This window comes from Symphalangus syndactylus, chromosome 2 (assembly GCF_028878055.3).
Source record: "Symphalangus syndactylus isolate Jambi chromosome 2, NHGRI_mSymSyn1-v2.1_pri, whole genome shotgun sequence".
NCBI lineage: Eukaryota > Metazoa > Chordata > Mammalia > Primates > Hylobatidae > Symphalangus > Symphalangus syndactylus.
In genome coordinates, this window is record NC_072424.2 from 83,141,546 (window position 1) to 83,161,441 (window position 19,896).

A 19,896-nucleotide genomic window follows, 5' to 3' on the forward strand; every position below is an offset into this window, starting at 1 on the left:
CCCAACCCCAGCCTCTCCACTGGCAAGTTTATTTTTATCAGTCATCCTTACATTGACAGTATGTCTCAGCTGACTCCCAATTATGCTTTATTTCCTATCCCCCTTTTCCTCTTTCCCCAGCAGAAACATTCAGGGACAATCCAGCTCACATTCCAGCATTCCTGCTTTCATTTCATCTTTGGTCTTTATGGATTCCCTTCTTTCATGCCAACTAAGCAATGTATTTGGAAAGATGCTTTATAAAGTTTTTACATTTCAGTTGTTTCAACTGGGAGGTTATTCAGAGTATACAAGCTGCCAAACTCCAAGAAACAGACATCATTACAACTAATTTTCAACTAACTTGAAAAAAGGTTCATAAACTGCATCTGAGTTGCAATTAGCTTTTTTTATCCAGTGACAAACTACTACCCTCAAAAGACTACTCAGCAGGTGATCCACTCAAAGGTAATTCATCTTGGTATACATAAAACAATGCTTTTTTAAAAAAATCTCCATTCCTTAAAAGAAAAACAATTTAAGTAAAATATTAGCTGGTAATACACAATTTGAAGAGAATAAGAAATGTACATTTGTTTATAATAAGAACAATGAAACAATTTTCTGGACTATGACATTTGTAGACGCGAAATCTTGGCTCAGTGAAATGTCAGATTCCTTAAATGTTCCCCCAACAATAAAGCATTTCCTGATGTGAAACCTTTATTTCACAAAGTAACCACCTTATGGTTTCTGCCTGACAAGGTCCTGGAGCCAGTGATATTTGTTATGACCCCTCCCTATCCAAAGTCACTAAAGTATGCACCAAAGGCAAAGCACAGTGGAAATTTCCTTCAGTACTGCTGTCTAATCAGGTAAGCCTGAAGATGCGGCACAAATGAAAATTATTCAAGCTCCAGGAGGGAGGTTCCAAGATGGCCGAATAGGAACAGCTCCAGTCTACAACTCCCAGCGTGAGTGACACAGAAGACGGGTGATTTCTATATTTCCAACTGAGGTACCGGGTCATCTCACTGGGGCTTGTTGGACAGTGGGTGCAGCCCACGGAGCATGAGCCAAAGCAGGGGAGGACATCACCTCACCCAGGAAGTGCAAGGGGTCGGGGAATTCCCTTTCCTAGCCAAGGGAAGCCGTGACAGATGGTACCTGGAAAATCGGGACACTCCCACCCTAATACTGTGCTTTTCCAACAGTCTTAGCAAACGGCACACCAGGAGATTATATCCTACGCCTGGCTTGGAGGGTCCCATGCCCACGGAGCTTTGCTTGCTGCTAGCACAGTAGTCTGAGATTGAACTGCAAGGTGGCAGTGAGGCTGGAGGAGGGGCATCTGCCATGGCTGACGCTTGAGTAGGTAAACAAAGCGGCTGGGTAACTCAAACTGGGTAGAGCCCACCACAGCTCAAGGAGGCCTGCCTGCCTCTGTAGACTCCACCTCTGGGGGTAGGGCATAGCTGAATAAAAGGCAGCAGAAACTTCTGCAGACTTAAACGTCCCTGTGTGATAGCTTTGAAGAGAGTAGTGGTTCTCCCAGCATGGAGTTTGAGATCTGAGAACGGACAGACGGTGTCCTAAAGTGGGACCCTGAACCTCCGAGTAGCCTAACTGGGAGGTACCTCCCAGTAGGGGCTGACTGACACCTCATAAGGCCAGGTGCCCCTCTGAGATGAAGCTTCCAGAGGAAGGATCAGGCAGCAACATTTGCTGTTCTGCAGCCTCTGCTGGTGATACCCAGGCAAACAGCATCTGGAGTGGACCTCCAGCAAACTCCAACAGACCCGCAGCTGAGGGTCCTGACTGTTAGAAGGAAAACTAACAAACAGAAAGGACATCCACACCAAAACCCCATCTGTACGTCACCATCATCAAAGACGAAAGGTAGATAAAACCACAAAGATGGGGAGAAACCAGAGCAGAAAAGCTGAAAATTCTAAAAATCAGAGCTCCTCTTCTCCTCCAAAGGAACACAGCTCCTCACCAGCAACGGAACAAAGCTGGATGGAGGATGACTTTGACGAGTTGAGAGAAGACTTCAGACTTCTCTCAATCGGTAACAACAAACTTCCCCGAGCTAAAGGAGGATATTCGAACCCATCGCAAAGAAGCTAAAAACCTTGAAAAAAGATTAGACGAAGGGCTAACCAGAATAAACAGTGTAGAGAAGACCTTAAATGACCTGATGGAGCTGAAAACCAGGGCACAAGAACTACAAGATGCATGCACAAACTTCAGTAGCCAATTCGATCAAGTGCAAGAAAAGGTATCAGTGATTGAAGATCAAATTAATGAAATGAAGCAAGAAGAGAAGTTCAGAGAAAAAAAGAGTAAAAAGAAACGCACAAAGTTTCAAAGAAATATGGGACTATGTGAAAAGATCAAATGTAGTCTGATTTTTCACGTGTACCAGAAAGTGATGGGGAGAATGGAACCAAGTTGGAAAACACTCTGCAGGATATTATCCAGGAGAACTTCCCCAACCTAGCAAGGCAGGCCAACATTCAAATTCAGGAAATACACAGAACGCCACAGAGATACTCCTTGAGAAGAGCAACTCCAAGGCACATAATTATCAGATTCACCAAGGTTGAAATGAAGGAAAAAATGTTAAGGGCAGCCAGAGAGAAAGGTCAGGTTACCCACAAAGGGAAGCCCATCAGACTAACAGCTGATCTCTCGGCAGAAACTCTACAAGTTAGAAGGGAGTGGGGGCCGATATTTAACATTCTTAAAGAAAAGAATTTTCAACCCAGAATTTCATATCCAGCCAAACTAAGCTTCATAAGTGAAGGAGAAAGAAAATCCTTTACAGATAAACGAATGCTGACAGATTTTGTCACCACCAGACCTGCCTTACAAGAGCTCCTGAAGGAAGCACTAAACATGGAAAGGAACAACCAGTACCAGCCACTGCAAAAACATGCCAAATTGTAAAGATCATTGATGTTAGGAAGAAACTGCATCAACTAACAGAGAAAATAACCAGCTAACATCATAATGACAGGATCAAATTCACAAATAACAATATTAACCTTAAATGTAAATGGGATAATGCCCCAATTAAAACACACAGACTGGCAAATTGGATAAAGAGTCAAGACACATCAGTGTGCTATATTCAGGAGACCCATCTCACATGCAGAGACATATATATGCTGAAAATAAAGGGATGGAGGAAGATCTACCAAGCAAATGGAAAACAAAAAAAGCAGGGTTGCAATCCCAGTCTCCGATAAAACAGACTTTAAACCAACAAAGATCAGAAGAGACAAAGAAGGCCATTACATAATGGTAAAGGGGTCAATTCAACAAGAAGAGCTAACTATCTTAAATATATATGCACCCAACACAGTAGCACCCAGATTCATAAAGCAAGTCCTTAGAGACCTACAAAGAGGCTTAGACTCCCACACAATAATAATGGGAGACTTTAACACCCCACTGTCAACATCAGACAGATCAATGAGACAGAAAGTTAACAACGATATCCAGGAATTGAACTCAGCTCTGCACCAAGCAGACCTAATAGACATCTACAGAACTCTCCACCCCAAATCAACAGAATATACATTCTTCTCAGCACCACATCGCACTTATTCCAAAATTGACCACATACTTGGAAGTAAAGCACTCCTCAGCAAATGTAAAAGAACAGAAATTATAACAAACTGTCTCCCAGACCACAGTGCAATCAAATTAGAGCTCAGGATTAAGAAACTCACTCAAAACTGCTCAACTACATGGAAATTGAACAACCTGCTCCTCAATGACTACTGGGTACATAACGAAATGAAGGCAGAAATAAAGATGTTCTTTGAAACCAATGAGAACAAAGACACAACAAATCAGAATCTTTGGGACACATTTAAAGCAGTGTGTAGAGGGAAATGTACAGCACTAAATGCCCACAAAAGAAAGCAGAAAAGATCTAAAACTGACACCCTAACATCACAATTAAAAGAACTAGAGAAGCAAGAGCAAACACATTCAAAACCTAGCAGAAGGCAAGAAATAACTAAGATCAGAGAAGAACTGAAGGAGATAGAGACACAAAAAACCCTTCAAAAAAATCAATGAATCCAGGAACTCGTTTTTTGAAAAGATCAACCAAATTGATTGACTGCTAGCAAGACTAATAAAGAAGAAAAGAGAGAAGAATCAAATAGATGCAATAAAAAATGATAAAGGGGATATCATCACCCATCCCACAGAAATACAAACTACCATCAGAGAATACTATAAACACCTCTTTGCAAATAAACTAGAAAATCTAGAAGAAATGGATTAATTCCTGGACACATACACCCGCCCAAGACTAAACCAGGAAGAAGTTGCATCCCTGAATAGACCAATAACAGGCTCTGAAATTGAAGCAATAATTAATAGCCTGCCAACCAACAAAAGTCCAGGTCCAGATGGATTCACAGCCGAATTCTACCAGAGGTACAAAGAGGAGCTGGTACCATTCCTTCTGAAACTATTCCAATCAATAGAAAAAGAGAGAATCCTCCCTAACTCATTTTATGAGGCCAGCATCATCCTGATACCAAAGCCTGGCAGAGACACAACAAAAAAAGAGAATTTTAGACCAATATCCCTGAGGAACATCAATGCAAAAATCCTCAATAAAATACTGGCAAACCGAATCCAGCAGCACATCAAAAAGCTTATCCACCACGATCAAGTGGGCTTCATCCCTGGGATGCAAAGCTGGTTCAACATACACAAATCAATAAATGTAATCCATCATATAAACAGAACCAAAGACAAAAACCACATGATTATCCCAATAGATGCAGAAAAGGCCTTTGACAAAATTCAACAGCCTTCATGCTAAAAACTCTCAATAAATTAGGTATTGATGGGATGTATCTCAAAATAATAAGAGCTATTTATGACAAATCCACAGCCAATATCATACTGAATGGGCAAAAACTGGAAGCATTCCCTTTGAAAACTGGCACAAGACAGGGACGCCCTCTCTCACCACTCCTATTCAACATAGTGTTGGAAGTTCTGCCCAGGGCAATCAGGCAGGAGAAAGAATAAAAGGTATTCAGTTAGGAAAAGAGAAAGTCAAATTATCCCTGTTTGCAGATGACAGGATTGTATATTTAGAAAACCCCATTGTCTCAGCCCAAAACCTCCTTAAGCTGGTAAGCAACTTCAGCAAAATCTCAGGATACAAAGTCAATGTGCAAAAATCACAAGCATTCCTATTCACCAATAACAGACAAACAGAGAGCCAAATCATGAGTGAACTCCCATTCAAAATTGCTACAAAGAGAATAAAATACCTAGGAATCCAACTTACAAGGGACGTGAAGGATCTCTTCAAGGAGAACTACAAACCACTGCTTGACGAAATAAAAGAGGACATAAACAAATGGAAGAACATTCCATGCTCATGGATAGGAAGAATCAATATTGTGAAAATGGCCATACTGCCCAAGGTAATTTATAGATTCAATGCCATCCCCATCAAGCTACCAATGACTTTCTTCACAGAACTGGAAAAACCTACTTTAAAGTTCATATGGAACCAAAAAAGAGCCCGCATTGCCAAGACAATCCTAAGCCAAAAGAACAAAGCTGGAGGCATCACGCTACCTGACTTCAAACTATACTTCAAGGCTACAGTAACCAAAACAGCACGGTACTGGTACCAAAACAGAGATATAGACCAATGGAACAGAACAGAGCCCTCAGAAATAATAGCACACATCTACAACCATCTGATCTTTGACAAACCTGACAAAAACAAGAAACGGGGAAATGATTCCCTATTTAATAAATGGTGCTGGGAAAACTGGCTAGCCATATGTAGAAAGCTGAAACTGGATCCCTTCCTTACACCTTATACGAAAATTAATTCAAGATGGATTAAAGACTTAAATGTTAGACCTAAAACCATAAAAACCCTAGAAGAAAACCTAGGCAATACCATTCAGGACATAGGCATGGGCAAGGACTTCGTGGCTAAAGCACCAAAAGCAATGGCAACAAAAGCCAAAATTGACAAATAGGATCTAATTAGACTAAAGAGCTTCTGCACAGCAAAAGAAACTACCATCACAGTGAACAGGCAACCTACAGAACGGGAGAAAATTTTTACAATCTACCCATCTGACAAAGGGCTAATATCCAGAATCTACAAAGAACTTAAATTTACAATAAAAAAATCAAACAACCCCATTAACAAGTGGGTGAAGGATATGAACAGACACATCTCAAAAGAAGACATTTATGCAGCCAACAGATACATGAAAAAATGCTCATCATCACTGGCCATCAGAGAAATGCAAATCAAAACCACAATGAGATTCCATCTCGCACCAGTTAGAATGGTGATCATTAAAAAGCCAGGAAACAACAGGAGCTGGAGAGGATGTGGAGAAACAGGAACACTTTTACACTGTTGGCAGGACTGTAAACTAGTTCAACCATTGTGGAAGACAGTGTGGCAATTCCTCAAGGATCTGGAAGTAGAAATACCATTTGACCCAGCCATTCCATTACTGGGTATATACTCGAAGGATTATAAATCATGCTGCTATAAAGACACATGCACACATGTTTACTGTGGCACTATTCACAATAGCAAAGAACTGGAACCAACACAAATGTCCATCAATGATAGACTGGATTAAGAAAATGTGGCACATATACACCATGGAATACTATGCAGCCACAAAAAAGGACGAGTTTGGCTGGGTGCAGTGGCTCATGCCTGTAATCCCAGCACTTTGGGGGGTCGAGGCAGGCGGATCATGACGTCAGGAGATCGAGACCATCCTGGCTAACATGGTGAAACCCCGTCTCCACTAAAAAACACAAAAAAATTAGCTGGGCGTGGTGGCGGGCGCCTGTAGTCTCAGCTACTCAGGAGGCTGAGGCAGGAGAATGGCATGAACCTGGGAGGTGGTGCTTGCAGTGAGCTGAGATGGCGCCACTGCACTCCAGCCTGGGAGACAGAGTGAGTCTCCATCTCAAAAAATAAAAAAAAATAAAAATAAAAAAGGTTGAGTTCATGTCCTTTGTAGGGACATGGATGAAGCTGGAAACCATCATTCTCAGCAAACTATCACAAGGACAGAAAACCAAACACTGCATGTTCTCACTCATAGGTGGGAACTGAACAATGAGAAAACACTTGGACACAGGATGGGGAACATCACACACCGGGGGCCTGTTGTGGGGTGGGGGAGGTGGGAGGGAGAGTATTAGGAGATACACCTAATGTAAATGACGAGTTAATGGATGCAGCACACCAACATGGCACACGTATACATACGTTACAAACCTGCACATTGTGCACATGTACCCTAGAACTTAAAGTATAATTTTAAAAAAAGTAAAAAAAAAATCATTCAAGCTCCAATGAACAAAAAACAACAGAAAGGTGTACATTATTGTCTGCCACCAAATTCTGAAGCATTAACCTTAGCCATAAATACACAGTACAAGTCATAAGCTCATTTAGAATAAGGAATGTGGCTGGATTCACAAAAGTCTAGCTATAAAATTGGAAAAATAGTCCAAAGTATAGGCCCTCACAGGGCCAGATGTTTTGCATGAGAGCTCTTGAAATTCTTTTGCTCTCCTGAAACCTTGTTCTACAGGGCTTTGGTAGAGAAATAAATCAAGAGAAAAGGTATTCCAGTTCAACAATGGGGCTCATTCACTTTTGCTACTCGCAAGTTAGAACACTGTTGATTTAAATGGAAAACAGGAAAATTACTTTTTAAAAAGAAACATGATTTAACTCTTTAACCCTTTCACTTTTTGCCTACCTTCTCTGAGGTTCTTTTGTCTATAAAGTGGCATTATTCACTCTGAAGCCAAAAGAATTTTCAATTCCCAAACCTCTGTACATTCAAATGTTAAAATTACTTTTTATAAACCTGCTTCTTGGTGGGGACTGATTCATTTATTGAGTGAAGATTAGTTTAAAATAAATTATCTTATGCTTTTCCTAGAGCAAAGTCATACTTTTATTACTTTCTTTGAAAAATCATCAACTAAACTATATTAACTACATTTCACAGAAAATGCTGTGCAAGCTCCCTAATAATGGCAGCTAAAGTGCTTTTATACTTTACAAAAACTCTAAGGGCTGGACATTGCACGACAACAAATGCAAGGAGTGGTCAGGCACTGAGGCTGCAGGGCGCACAGGCTGCTGTTGTCCTGAATGGCTTCCTTCTGTCTCAGTCTGCCACATGATTAACAGTTAGAACACAGGCTTGGGAGTTAAGCTGACATGGATCCAAATCTTTAAATGGCATTAGGAAAGCTAGTTGGCCTCACCAGCCTCAGTTTCCTGGGGATAATAATTCGTGCTCCTTGGAAGTTGTTGAGAAGACTGAATGAGATGCCTACATTTGTAGCTCAGAACCTGACACACAGGAAATGTTACACAAACAGTATTAACTATTATTCCAAATAACTCCAGTGTTCAAGTGACAAAAGTAAACCGAACATGTTTTAAAATTAGTATAAATACTCATTTTATCACTAGTATTTTGTCTTTTATATCAAATTTGCTATTTTGGGTCTTGTTTTTATACTGTCTTTTGATGTCCCAATTCTTTTTTGTTTTTCCACATTCCCACTCTGACACGCAGATTTCCTACCAACTCCCTGTCTTCTCTCTGAGGCCCTCCTCCCTTGTTGGTTTGCTTTTAGCACTCAGATGACTTTGCTAAGCTTTGGACAGCTCCTTTGCTTAAAGCTTCTCGAAGGTTTATCTCTCCTTTTCCACTCTACGCCCAAAGAATGTCCAGCCCTGCCAGGCAAGAACAAAACAGTCAATATCATCTCTGCTACCTAAAAATAAGAGCTGCATTAGTCAGAGATGGTGAAATGACCAATCTACATGTCTGCTAAATACCAGATTTCCTTTTATGTGTTAGCATGTAATGCAAATTTAATTCCTAATGCAGGAAAAAGCCAATTTTCTTTAATGACACGAAAGCCTTAAAATAAAAATATGGTAGGTACTGAATACTTTTATCAATCTAAAACAATCAAACTTTTAGCAAAAGAAGGAAAAGCACAGACAGGTTAGTGGAAGTCTGGGCAAATCCCAGGTAAGCTGGTATTTCCTTACAGAAATCAGCTTGTCACCACCATCCACCTTTTCTCCCTAAACTCCTCATAAATGCTGTGACATGAGCAAAGACCGCTCTAGGCCCGTTTTAAGGATTTCAGACTTATGGTTCTTTTTGCCTAACAATCACTTATTAAGAATTCTATTAAAAACCTCTGACATAATTAATTTTAAATGTAGGTCGGGTGCAGTGGCCCATGCCTGTAATCCCAACACTTTGGGAGGCTGAGGCAGACAGATCACCTGAGGTCAGGGGTTTGTGACTAGCCTGGCCAACATGGCGAAACCCCGTTTCTACTAAAAATACAAAATTAGCTGGGTGTGGTGCCAGGCACCGATAATCCCAGCTGCTCCAGAGGCTGAAGCAGGAGAATCACTTGAACCCAGGAGGCGGAAGGTGCAGAAAAAAAAAAATGTATTCAGAACAGGGACTAATGGTCAGCTCCTTTTTTGCTGCTATTATCCTATAAAGCAGGGAATAAAGTACCTGACTTTCTACTGGAAAATTAAGGAACCAAAGAGAAAAGAAAATGAAAAAAAGAAAGAAAACAGAAGAGAGAGGAAGTCTGAGCCTGGATCTGTGCGCTGGGCCACAGCCCGTCAGACACTCCCTCGAACTGATGATATCCACATCTTACCATCCAGCAGATGGGGAGCACTTGAAGGGCAGGGGCTACCATGTGTCATTACAAGTGCCCAACACAGTGCCTGGCACAGGGTAGGACATTAATGCATGTCTAATTCATAACTAAATATATGATTTAGGTACTCCTACATTTTAGACTGAACCTTACATACAGCTGTTTATAATGTAGACAACAAAAGTAACCAAAGTTAAATTTTAAAGAAGTTATTAGTATCTTCTGCTTTTCTAATAAAATTATTTAGAAATATATCCCTGAGTTAAATGTATTTATATTTTTAAGGCAGAAACTTAAGTTTTCATGTAAATTTTTAAAGTCCACATACTTGAGAAAAAAGAGACAGCTCTGAGCCCTGATACTTACCCATACTGCAGAAAATATTCAAAAATTTATTCTGAATTTTGTCTATGTAACTAATGTATATAAGGCAACTTTTTATATATTCAAAATAAGGTCAGACACAGTGGCTCACACCTGTAATCCCAACACTTTGGGAGGCTGAAGCAGGGGGACTGCTTGAGCCCATGTGTTCGAAACCAGCCTGGGCAATATAGTGAGACTCCATCTCTATTTTATATTTAAATAAAGTAAATAAATAAAATAGGGTTACAGCAAACTTAGGAAACAAAGTACATACTTCAAAAGAAATAATATTGATTAGAAAGGTACGGAAAATATAAGAAAATCCAGACAAATTATTTTCTTGTAAGCTTCAGGATAATTAATTTCAACAAATCTGTGGGCATCAATCACATCAAGGATCACAGGAGTCAAGACTCAGCTGTCTTTTCTACTCCAGAACTAAAAAACGTTATGCTAGCCTGGTGTCTTTAATGTTACCTTGATACTTCTTCACTTTTGATGTTAAACAAGCAACAGAATAAGAGAAGCAAAAATCTTCTGCTCACACAATATACAGGAATGAAAAAAAGAACCCATCATTCTCAGGGCTTAATAAAGGACAAAAATTTAATGAAAAAAGATTTAGGAAGCCACAGGGATAAAGATTCAAAATGCTCAGAAGGCAGTAACAGTTACAGAGGGAGGGCAGCTTATCAAGCAAGGCCACCTGAGCACAAGGATCCCTAAAGGGACACGTCATTTGAGACAAGCTGGTACACACCTGCTGTGAGTCCAATAGGGACTGCTCTAGGTGCTGGCAACTCCATGGGGAACAAGACAGGCAACATCTCTAATCTCATGCAGCTCATGGATCCTCACACAAAGTGCTTTTGTATGGAGAGAAATGGAAATCAGAATGGGGGAAAGGAGGAGAATGGGCAACTCTGGAGAGAAAGGTACCTATCAAAAGTACAAAGAAGGCCGGGCGCAGTGGCTCACGCCTGTAATCCCAGCACTCTGGGAGACTGAGGCAGGTGGATCACGAGGTCAGGAGATTGAGACTAGCCTGGCCAACATGGTGAAACCCCATCTCTATGAAAAATACAAAAACTAGCCAGGTATGGTGGCATGTGCCTGTAGTCCCAGCTACTTGGGAGGCTGAGGAAGGAGAACTGCTTGAACTTGGGAGGTGGAGGTTGCAGTGAACTGAGATCATGCCACTGCACTCCAGCCTGGGTGACAGAGCGAGACTCCGTCTCAAAAAAAAAAAAAAAAAAAAAAAAAAGTACAAGGAAGCCTGGTAGCCCCTGACAGGGACCTCTCTTCTCCCAAAGCAAGAAGGTAGTAACTCCACACATTTCTCTGGTAAGCCAGTGGAGAAAACGACATGACTCTTTGGAGACTACCTGCTTAGCTGTTCTGAAGAGCTGAAAAATTATTATATATAAGCTTCTAAAGCCCAGATGACAGGCCTAATTCCATTTCTATACAGTGATGCATGAGGTGAGTCATGGAAACTACCTGTTCAGAAAAGGTAAGAAGGAGCAATTGCCAGCCTCAACTGCAGTTACTGGGTAAAGGATGTGATCCACAGCTTGCAACAAATGTGTTCATATTCTTAAGTGAAAATACTGCAAATGTAAATGGCAGAAATGAGGTTCTCCAAAGAGAGGCAGAGAACAACAGAGACAGCGCCTCCCATAAGGCAGCAAAAGAACAGAAGTCCATACTTATTTGACAAAATGAATCCAGTTTTAATTCCTACAGATCACATTTAACTTTCAAGTTGCTAAGATATTTTCTATCCTGCTAATTTCGTTTTTTCTCCCTATGTGGTTTTTAAAAGATATTAAATTGCCATTGGCCTTTTTTGGGAGGCTTTTTGTGCTCTCATTTCAAAATGCACATGGGCAGGTTTTCTTGGGAGACACAGATGATGGCAATGTGACATGAGCCACCCAAGTGAAATTCTTTAGTCCTCAAAAACAATTGAGTGGTATCCTAAATATATAAATAATTTATAAAAAATGCTGATAATTCCCCCTGGCTTTAAGGGAAAACAGCTTAAAATCCTAGCAGAAAGGCTTTAAGATATCAAAAGAGGTACAGATTTTAGTAATATAAAATTTGAGGTTTCACAACATGGATTGAGTTTTCAGGCACCAGTTGTTCAGGTCTAAGTCATCTAACATTCAAGTTAACTAGTGCATTTAGCATTTAAGTTAAATGTTAATTATTCTATTTTTAGCGTAAAGAGGGTAACAAAATTGGGGAAGCAGGTAAAAAAAAAAAAAAAAAAAAAGCAAAAAAGATCCTAGGAGTTAGTCATGGTCATCAACCGGGTATATAGACCCCTGAATTTTCAATTACCAACCTGCGCAATTAGACATGTTCCCTCACAGTCTCCTCTTTTGTGATTATGAATCTGGCTTTGCAGAAAACAAGTTAATTTGAAAATCTGTATTTAGAGCAGCTTTGAATCTGAAGATAGACCTTTTTTTTTTTGGTGTCCTCAATCTAGTTTTCTAAGCTACCTAAAACTAAAGTACGGTGATTCTAAATATTCCTCTTTCAGTCAAGAAACAAAGAAAAAATGAAAGAATACTTGAGAACTCACTGCATGCCAGAAACCCTGCTAAGTCCTTTTCTTTGCATTTTCATTATTCCTCACAATTCCCTACGAAGTAGATATTATTTCCTTATTTGCAGACATGGAAATATTAAGAGAGAGAGAAAAAAAAAACTTTAACAGGGTAACCAGTTATTTAGTGGCGGAGCTGAGATTAAAATTCAAATCTGATTTGAAAGGCTATGGTTATTATCCCAATATATCCAACTGTAATTAACAGGAACCATTTTTTTCCTTAATTTAATGATCCCTATCTCAATCTGTTATGTCTCCCCTTTTATAGACTAAATTTACTTAATCTTTTCAATAGTAAAATAATCACACACATACTTGTTTCTCTAAATAGTCACAATCATCGATTCAAAATGAAACCAGTGATCAGTTAAAAAGCAAACAAACAAGAGTTCTCTAATCCCGTCCCGCACAATTGATTTTTGAACCTAAGAATGAAAACTGATATTCACTTGCTGAATAACTGCAATTGTTGAGAACTTTCAGAATCCCAGGGCCACCATTCAAAAGAATTACTCTGAAGTTTATGTTATCCACAAATGTAATGCTAGCAAAGCAATAATCAGAAAAAAGATAACGGGCTCAGTGCTACACCTGGAACCTAGAAGTTACCACTGCAGAATGCTGATCCAGTTCACCAGTATGCAACTCAACAGCTTCAAATCCACCTATCCTATGTTATTCTCTTCATATTCTGCTTTCTGGTCCACAGGATATGACACACTTTGCCAAATGCATCAGTGAAACCCTAACACTGACAGATCAGGTTAGTACCACGGGACTTGTTTGTTCCATGAGCTCACTGTGATGGTCTTTTTGCTATCAACTTGGCTAGGCTAGTGTCCCTTGTTAATCAATCAAACACAAATATAGGTGTTGCTGTGAAAGTATTTTGTAGATGGGATTAAGCCCATAATCCATTGACTTTAATGAAGAGAGATTTTCCTGGATAATCTGAGTGGGCCTGACTCAATCAGTTGGAAGGCCTTAAGAGCAGAGCTGAGGCTTCCCTGGAGCTCTGAATGGATCATGGCCATTAAGAGTTTCTTAGATGTTCCTCTTTTTTCTTCTTCATATTCATTCTTAGCTACACTGTCTAGAATTTGGGTTTTGAGAGCCTAGTGCACCTCTGTACTGTCTTCCTTTTGGAATCCCAATCTCTTGAGTACTCTCTTCTTTAAATGCTAACACTGCAATAATAAAATAACTGGGTTGCAGGGGAAAGATAAGGACCCAGAGGTTGGGGGAAAACAAAGAGGGTTTCCATGAGTTTTGCCAGCACTTGAAAGTTTCACTCAAAATATTATTATGCCTTATTAAAGTGGATACAGCAATAGCAGTCTGGTATATAAATATATGGACAGAATTTTATTCTCTATATTTGGAACATGTGTGCAGGATAACAGCACCATAATGTCTCATGTCACTGATTCGTTCAGGCTCAATCTTAAAAGGTTTGCTCAGTTCTATGAAGACCTATGCTTGCAACTCAAGCGAACAATTCCTGGATGGTGGTCTGCCCTGACAGAGAATGCAAACACTGATGTGGCCGATGCTGGTTTCTTGATACCAAGATGGATGTATCTCTTTTTCTTAATAGAAAAAAATACTCAATTTTATTAAATGGATATATATTTAACTCTAGGAAAAAAGTTGCTGACTTCACCCTGGTATATGTGTGAATGGTGCTCTGTAGTTATCTAATGTTAGGATGCAGATCTTGCTCAGAGAAGTTTAAAAATGATGCAATGCTCAATCAGACAAATATTTTCGTATCAAAATGTAACACAGATTAGAAACTAATAATGAGGTAAATACATTATTAGAGAAATGCACTTAGTATTTTGAAAATCTAGGTCAACCCTCTCTAAAATATTATTTATTTTACATTAACTAGAAGATAATGTAATTAGCTTAGTGTCTGTCCTTATTGGGGTACCAGTACGTCTGACAGGACTTCTGGGTCTGGGAATTTTCAGCATAGTAAATTGTGCAGCTGAAAAGTTTCTGTGCTTGATGATAGTGCTGGTATGATAGAGATGGTGGAAGAAAACAACATTTAAAATAAGCCATCTCCAGAATTTGTAACTGGCTGGTTCTATGCTTATCTTGATATGTAAGGCTTTGGCAAGCAAACACAGGCTGTTCTTTTCCTAAGTACTGAGGGCCACTCTAACTGATTACATTAATCTAGCCAATTCCCATTGGTCTAATAACCCTTGCCTGTGACATTTTGCAACATTATGGCTTTTTTGTTTACTTTAAAGACAGGGTCTGGCTATGTTGCCCAGGCTGGTCTCCAACTCCTGGCCCCAAGCTGTCTTCCTGCCTCAGCCTCCTGAGCCCCTAGGATTGCAGGTATGATGCCACTATGCCCAGCTGCACCATTAAATCTAAATAGTTACAGACCAAAAGGGTCAGCTTCTCCTTCACGGTCTTCATGTGCAATACTCACGGGATATTTTCACACTATGTGCAGAAAGTATGGCTAATCTCAATCCACAGAGAAAATGCTAAAGCCAACAGTTTCATTCCCTTTTCCCTCATTTTATGGAATAGTACTAAAAGAAAAAAAATCAGATGCACTGACATGATGTGGTAGAATGGAAGAGGGTCTTGGGAAATCAATTAATAGACCAAAATAATACTTTTTAAATGAAGTTTCTTGGAATAACTATCTGTGTCTGAAAAAATAACTCACCCGCGATGCCACTGGATTCCTGCTGTAGGTCACAGTACCAGAGTCGGTTTACTGGATCACATCCTTCCCTTATTGATAACAAGACATAGCGGCCATCATCAGATAACTAAAAACAAACAAAAAAAAATAGTGCAGGGGGCTAATTAGAATTTATTTTTGTGAGAACATTATTGAATATTAAGTTAAAAAATTAAGGTTAATTTTCAAAGGCAGTGTCTCTGCCCCAAACTCATGATCTGATAAGAAAGTCATCTGAATAAAAAGATGAACATCAATTTTATCTTATTTCACCCATAATCATAGTTTAACAAAACACAGTGAATTATTTTAGTTGAAAATATCAGTAGAGGTAACTGAATGTCATAACTTCAATGTAATTTTTATTTTAATTTCTAGTCTATTATTTAAACTGAAAATACGTGAAATCCATCATTTTGAATATAATATCCTTGACTTTAAAGTTTCCTCATGGGTTGCATAATTTAATGTTTGTTGTTCTCAATAAAAATTAGCAAAATGGGGCCAGGCGCAGTGGTTCACGCCTGTAATCTCAGCACTTTGGGAGGCTGCGTGGGGGTGGATCACCTGAGGTCAGGAGTTCAAGACCAGCCTGGCCAACATGGTGAAACCCTGTCTCTACTAAAAAAAAAAAAAAAAAAAAATTAGCCAGGCGTGGGGGTGGATGCCTGTAATCCCAGCTACTCAGGAGACTGAGGCAGGAGAACTGCTTGAACCCAGGAGACGGAGGTTGCAGTGAGCTGACACGGTGCCACTGCACTCCAGCCTGGGCAACAAAGTGAGACTCCACCTCAAAGAAAAAAAAAAAAAGAATTAGCAAAATGGATATGGATGCAAGAAATTCACTATGGTCCACGCTGGTCACATTGACGTTTCTACTGAACAACTAACTGCTTATGCATATTTTTAGTCCCTTCTACTGCAAGATCTCAGAAATGAACAGCTTAGGCTCAGAGACTTTCCTTGTTAGTATAAACAGTAGAATGTTAGGTAACAAAAAGAATCCTGATAAAAAAATCTAATACAAACAATGTATTATTGTTTTGAGTTGACAAAAAATGTGGTATCAAACTATACATATTCCTTTGCAATTAATTTTTTTCATTCAATATAAGTTTTATAATTAGTCCATGTTGATATGTGTAAATCTAGTTCATTCATTTTAACTGCTGTATAGTATTACAATCTAGAAATATACCACCATTAGTTGATCCATCATCCTACTCATAAACATCTACATTATTTGTTTTCTTACTATTACATACTTTAGAAAATTTCTTGAACATGTTTGTGACCTAAAATGCTTCCCAGTGTATATAACTAGAAGTAAAACTGCTCAGTGGTAGGACATGCACATATTCAACTTTATGAGATGTTGCCAAATTATTCTCCAAAGTGGTTGTACCAACTTACACTCTTACTTAGCAGTACTGTGTGAGTCCCTGTTGTTCCATACCCTTATTATGAGGGTTAATTTTATATGTCAATCTGGTTAGGCCATAGTGCCCAGATATTTGGATGTTAGTTTAGATGTTTGTGAAGTTGTTTTTTTTTTTTTTAAGATAAGATTACCTTTAAATGAGCAGACTTATCGGGTAAAGCGGATCACCCTCCATAATGTGGGTGGGACTCATCCAATCAGTTGATGGCCTTAACAGAACACTGACCTCTGCTGAACAGGAGGGTTTCAGCCAGCCAACTGCCTATGGACTCAACTATAACTCTTCCTTGAGTCTCCAGCCTGTGGGCCTACTCTGCAGGGTTAGGACTTGCCAAGGCTCCACAATCACGTGAACCAATTCCTTAAACAAATCCTCTCTATGTATATACATACATACATACACACACACATCCTATTAGCTCTTTTCTCTGGTAAACCCTGACTAATAGCTGTTATTCTTTCATTTGCTCCTTCAATAAACACTTGCTAAGCAGCTATTTTGTGCAAGACATTTTTCTAGGTGTTAAAGATACATCAGTAAACAAATCAGGAAAAAATGTTACATCTATTAAGAGAGAGGAACACATAAATATGGAATTATGTAGTATATTATGATAAATGCCATGGAAAACATGAACGGGTCTGAGTAAGGGAGACAGGATGTGGTGGTCAGGCTGTATTTTTTTTTATTTTTTTTTTGAGACGGAGTTTCACCTTGTAGCCCAGGCTGGAGTGCAGTGGCACTCCAACCTGCAATCTCTGCCTCCTGGGTTTCAGCAATTCTCCTGCCTCAGCCTCCAGAGTAGCTGGGATCACAGACGCCTACCACCATGCTCAGCTAATTTTTGTATTTTTAGTAGAGACGGAGTTTCACCATGTTGGTCAGTCTGGTCTTGAACTTCTGACCTCAAGGTGATCCACCCACCTTGGCCTCCCAAAGTGCCACTGCGCCCAGTCGAGGCTGTAGTTTTAAATATGGCAATCAAGGTAAACCCCATTAAGAAGGCATCTTTCCACTGTTTTCTGACTTGCACTGTTTCCACTAGAAAGTTGGTGTCATTTCTTATCTTTGTTTCTCTATACGTAATATGTGTTTTCTCCTCTGGCTGCTTTTAGTATTTTGTTATCTTTGGCTTTCTGAACATTGATTATTCTGTAACGGGCTTTGATGTTTACCCTGCTTGAGATTAACTGAGCTTCCTGACTCTGTGGATTTCTGTATTTTATCAAATTTGTAACATTTTTGGCCATTTGTTTCTCATGTACATATTTTTTGTCCTCTCACCCCTATTCTAGAACTTCAAATACATACTGTTACATAACTTGGTACTGTTCCACAGGTCAATGAAATGTGTCCATTTTTGTTTTAGTTTCTCTTTGTGGTTTAGTTTTGATTGTCCTGTCTTCAACTTTTGCATTTTCTTTTATAGCATCTAAAGTGCTATAAACAGATAATTTTTCATTTCAGAGTTTTATTTTTTATCTCTAGAAGAGTATGTGATTCACTTTTATATTTTCTATTTCTTTGTTCATTATATTAACACTTAGTAAAGATCTCTCAAAAGTATTTTTTTATGATAGCTTTTTATAAGTCCTTATATGTTAATTCTACTCTGTTATTTCTGGATCTGTTTCTATTGACTATTTTTCCTCTTGGCTATAAGTCACTTTTTTTTGCTTCTTTTTTAATAACTTTATTTTTTAACTGGATTCTGGACTTTTGAATGTTGTCTGGATTTCTTTTATTTTCTGGTCTGCCTGTAAAACATTTTGCGGCAGTTAATTTGTTGGTGGATCAGCTTGATCCATTCAAGACTTGTTTTCAAAGGTTTGTTGGGTAAGGTATACAGCCCCACTGCTAAGGCATGGCCTCTCTGAGGTCTAACTGAATACCCTGGGTGTTCACAAAGTCTTCCCCCTCTGACTTGTCAGAATGTGAACGTCTCCCAGCTGTTTTAAACCTTTGGGAGTTGTCAGCTTACAGCCCCCTAGTAGTTCTTAGCTTGAATCATAAAGTCAGCACACACACTGCTTAACAGTTAGCTGAAAACATGAGGGGATTCCAAGGCAGATACCTGAAACTCTTAGTGGGCAGTTCCCTCCTTTTGTTACTCTGCCCTGCAAATTCCAGTGGCTTCAGTCTCCCTGATTTCCAATCTTTGGATCCTTAGATCAGTGAGACTACAATACTCTGAGCTCCTCCTCCTTGTGCCAGAGGCCAAAAAATAACTCCAGGCAGAAAGCTGGGGCAACTGTAGGATTTACCTCTTTCCTGGATCAGTCTGGGGCAGCCTATTGATCAATATCTGAAAACAGCTGCTTTGTCTATTTTGCAGTTTCCTAGCTGTGTACAGCAGGAGGACTAGTCCAGTACCAGTTATTATGTCCAGAAGCAAAAATCTATCATTATGTCTTAAACAAGTCTCTTGCAAATGAACACAATTTGGACACATCTAGTCTTTAAAATCCAATCTAAAAATCTGTATTCCATATCCATTAATTTTTATTGCTGAGGTACTGGCTTCCACATTTTAAATTTTGAACCTTTTATTTATCTTGCTTTCCCTGGTGTCTTTCCTCTTTGTATTATATTTTTCCTCTTTGATTTGGGAATTACACATTGTATTATCCTTAAGCTTTTTTTTTTTTTTTTTTTTTGAGACGGAGTCTCACTCTGTCGCCCAGGCTGGAGTGCAGAGTGGCGCAATCTCGGCTCACTGCAAGCTCCGCCTCCCGGGTTCACGCCATTCTCCTGCCTCAGCCTCTCCGAGTAGCTGGGACTACAGGCGCTCGCCACCACGCCCGGATAATTTTTTTTTTTTGTATTTTTAGTAGAGACGGGGTTTCACCATGGTCTTGATCTCCTGACCTCATGATCCGCCCGCCTCGGCCTCCAAAAGTGCTGGGATTACAAGCGTGAGCCACTGCACCCGGCCCATCCTTAAGCTTTTAATATACATGGCTAACTGTTCAGAATTTTGGTTCCACCTATTTTTGAAA

The 19,896-nt window shown here is 39.5% G+C and overlaps 1 protein-coding gene across 1 annotated transcript in view; it reads right to left on the reverse strand.

The window, feature by feature from the left end:
* PREP (prolyl endopeptidase) overlaps positions 1-19,896 on the reverse strand; it is a 130,985-nt gene that overhangs the window by 60,473 nt on the left and 50,616 nt on the right. Inside the window, exon 7 of the mRNA XM_055260125.2 lies at positions 15,438-15,543. Within this exon, the coding sequence (XP_055116100.2) occupies positions 15,438-15,543 (106 nt within the window). The remainder of the gene's footprint in view (positions 1-15,437; positions 15,544-19,896) is intronic.